Here is a 1,018-nt window from a genome sequence, read left to right as displayed (position 1 = left end):
ATGGGTTAATATGCACTTAAATTTTGGAGCTACTTTAACTTTTACGCATAGACACATATACGCATAGAATTGGATATGAATTTCACTGAGGAAATTACAGAGAATTTTTTTAAGGGGAGGATCAGGACTTACCAACTGAGATGCAGTGGAATTGCCTTGGATCTGGAACAGGGTAGGACGCCTGGTAAATGGCTGGAGCATGGCTGAGGTTTAGGGCTGAAGATCCTGTATGTTGCCTGCCAAGAGCTGTGGGACAGTACTGGGAGCTGAAGGAGGAGAAGGAGGCTTTGAGGAGAGGGATACCCGGTGGAGGAGCATGGAGCTGGGATGCTGTGACACACATGGAGCAGACACACAGCAGACCTGCTTTCCTGGAGTGGCAGGAGCCAGCAGAGAGTCCATGCAGAGGGTTGGCAGGATGCATTGCATAGGGGAAAAGTGGTGGACTGTTCTCATCCTTCTTATCATTGGTTTCCCTGAGGATAAGGGAGTCAACTAGGAATGAGCGAGGCATGGGTGCAGAGGCGCTGGGTCCAGTCTATGGGCAGTCACTTGTGGCTCCTGTCTGCAGAGAGTGCTAGCTTCAAGCTGGGAAGTCTCTAGAGAGTGCTAGCTCCAAGCTGGGGAGTCTCCAGAGAGTGCTAGCTCCAAGCTGGGAAGTCTCTAGAGAGTGCTAGCTCCAAGCTGGGGAGTCTCCTGAGAGTGCTAGCTCCAAGCTGGGAAGTTTGCAGAGAGTGCTAGCTCCAAGTTGGGAAGTTTGCAGAGAGTGCTAGCTGGGAAGTCTCCAGAGAGTGCTGGGTGCGCGCCGGGTGCTGGCCACTAGTGTGGTGCTGAAACTCCTCTCCCTCCTCTTATATAGCGCTGCCTCCATGGGATGGCTACGACAGCGCACTCAATAGCCTTTTTGTGCCCTTTCTCTTGGCATTCCCTCTGCACGCTTCTTCATTATTTCACTTGTTAACTAAATGAACTGCATAATGTACTCTATTCTTGTCCACCCCACCCACGCCTTACCAGG

General features: G+C 51.4%; 1 protein-coding gene across 1 annotated transcript in view; it reads right to left on the bottom strand.

Moving 5' to 3' along the window:
• The window catches only part of GSX1 (GS homeobox 1), a 1,492-nt gene extending 978 nt beyond the window's left edge, over positions 1 to 514 (bottom strand). The window contains exon 1 of the mRNA XM_069972065.1: positions 133 to 514. Coding sequence (XP_069828166.1) covers positions 133 to 514 — 382 coding nt within the window. The remainder of the gene's footprint in view (positions 1 to 132) is intronic.
• Between the last annotated feature and the right edge of the window lie 504 nt (positions 515 to 1,018).

Source organism: Dendropsophus ebraccatus, chromosome 5, assembly GCF_027789765.1.
Source record: "Dendropsophus ebraccatus isolate aDenEbr1 chromosome 5, aDenEbr1.pat, whole genome shotgun sequence".
NCBI classification, from domain to species: domain Eukaryota; kingdom Metazoa; phylum Chordata; class Amphibia; order Anura; family Hylidae; genus Dendropsophus; species Dendropsophus ebraccatus.
Note: the sequence above shows the minus strand (reverse complement) of the source record. Positions and strands in the feature narration are given on the sequence as shown.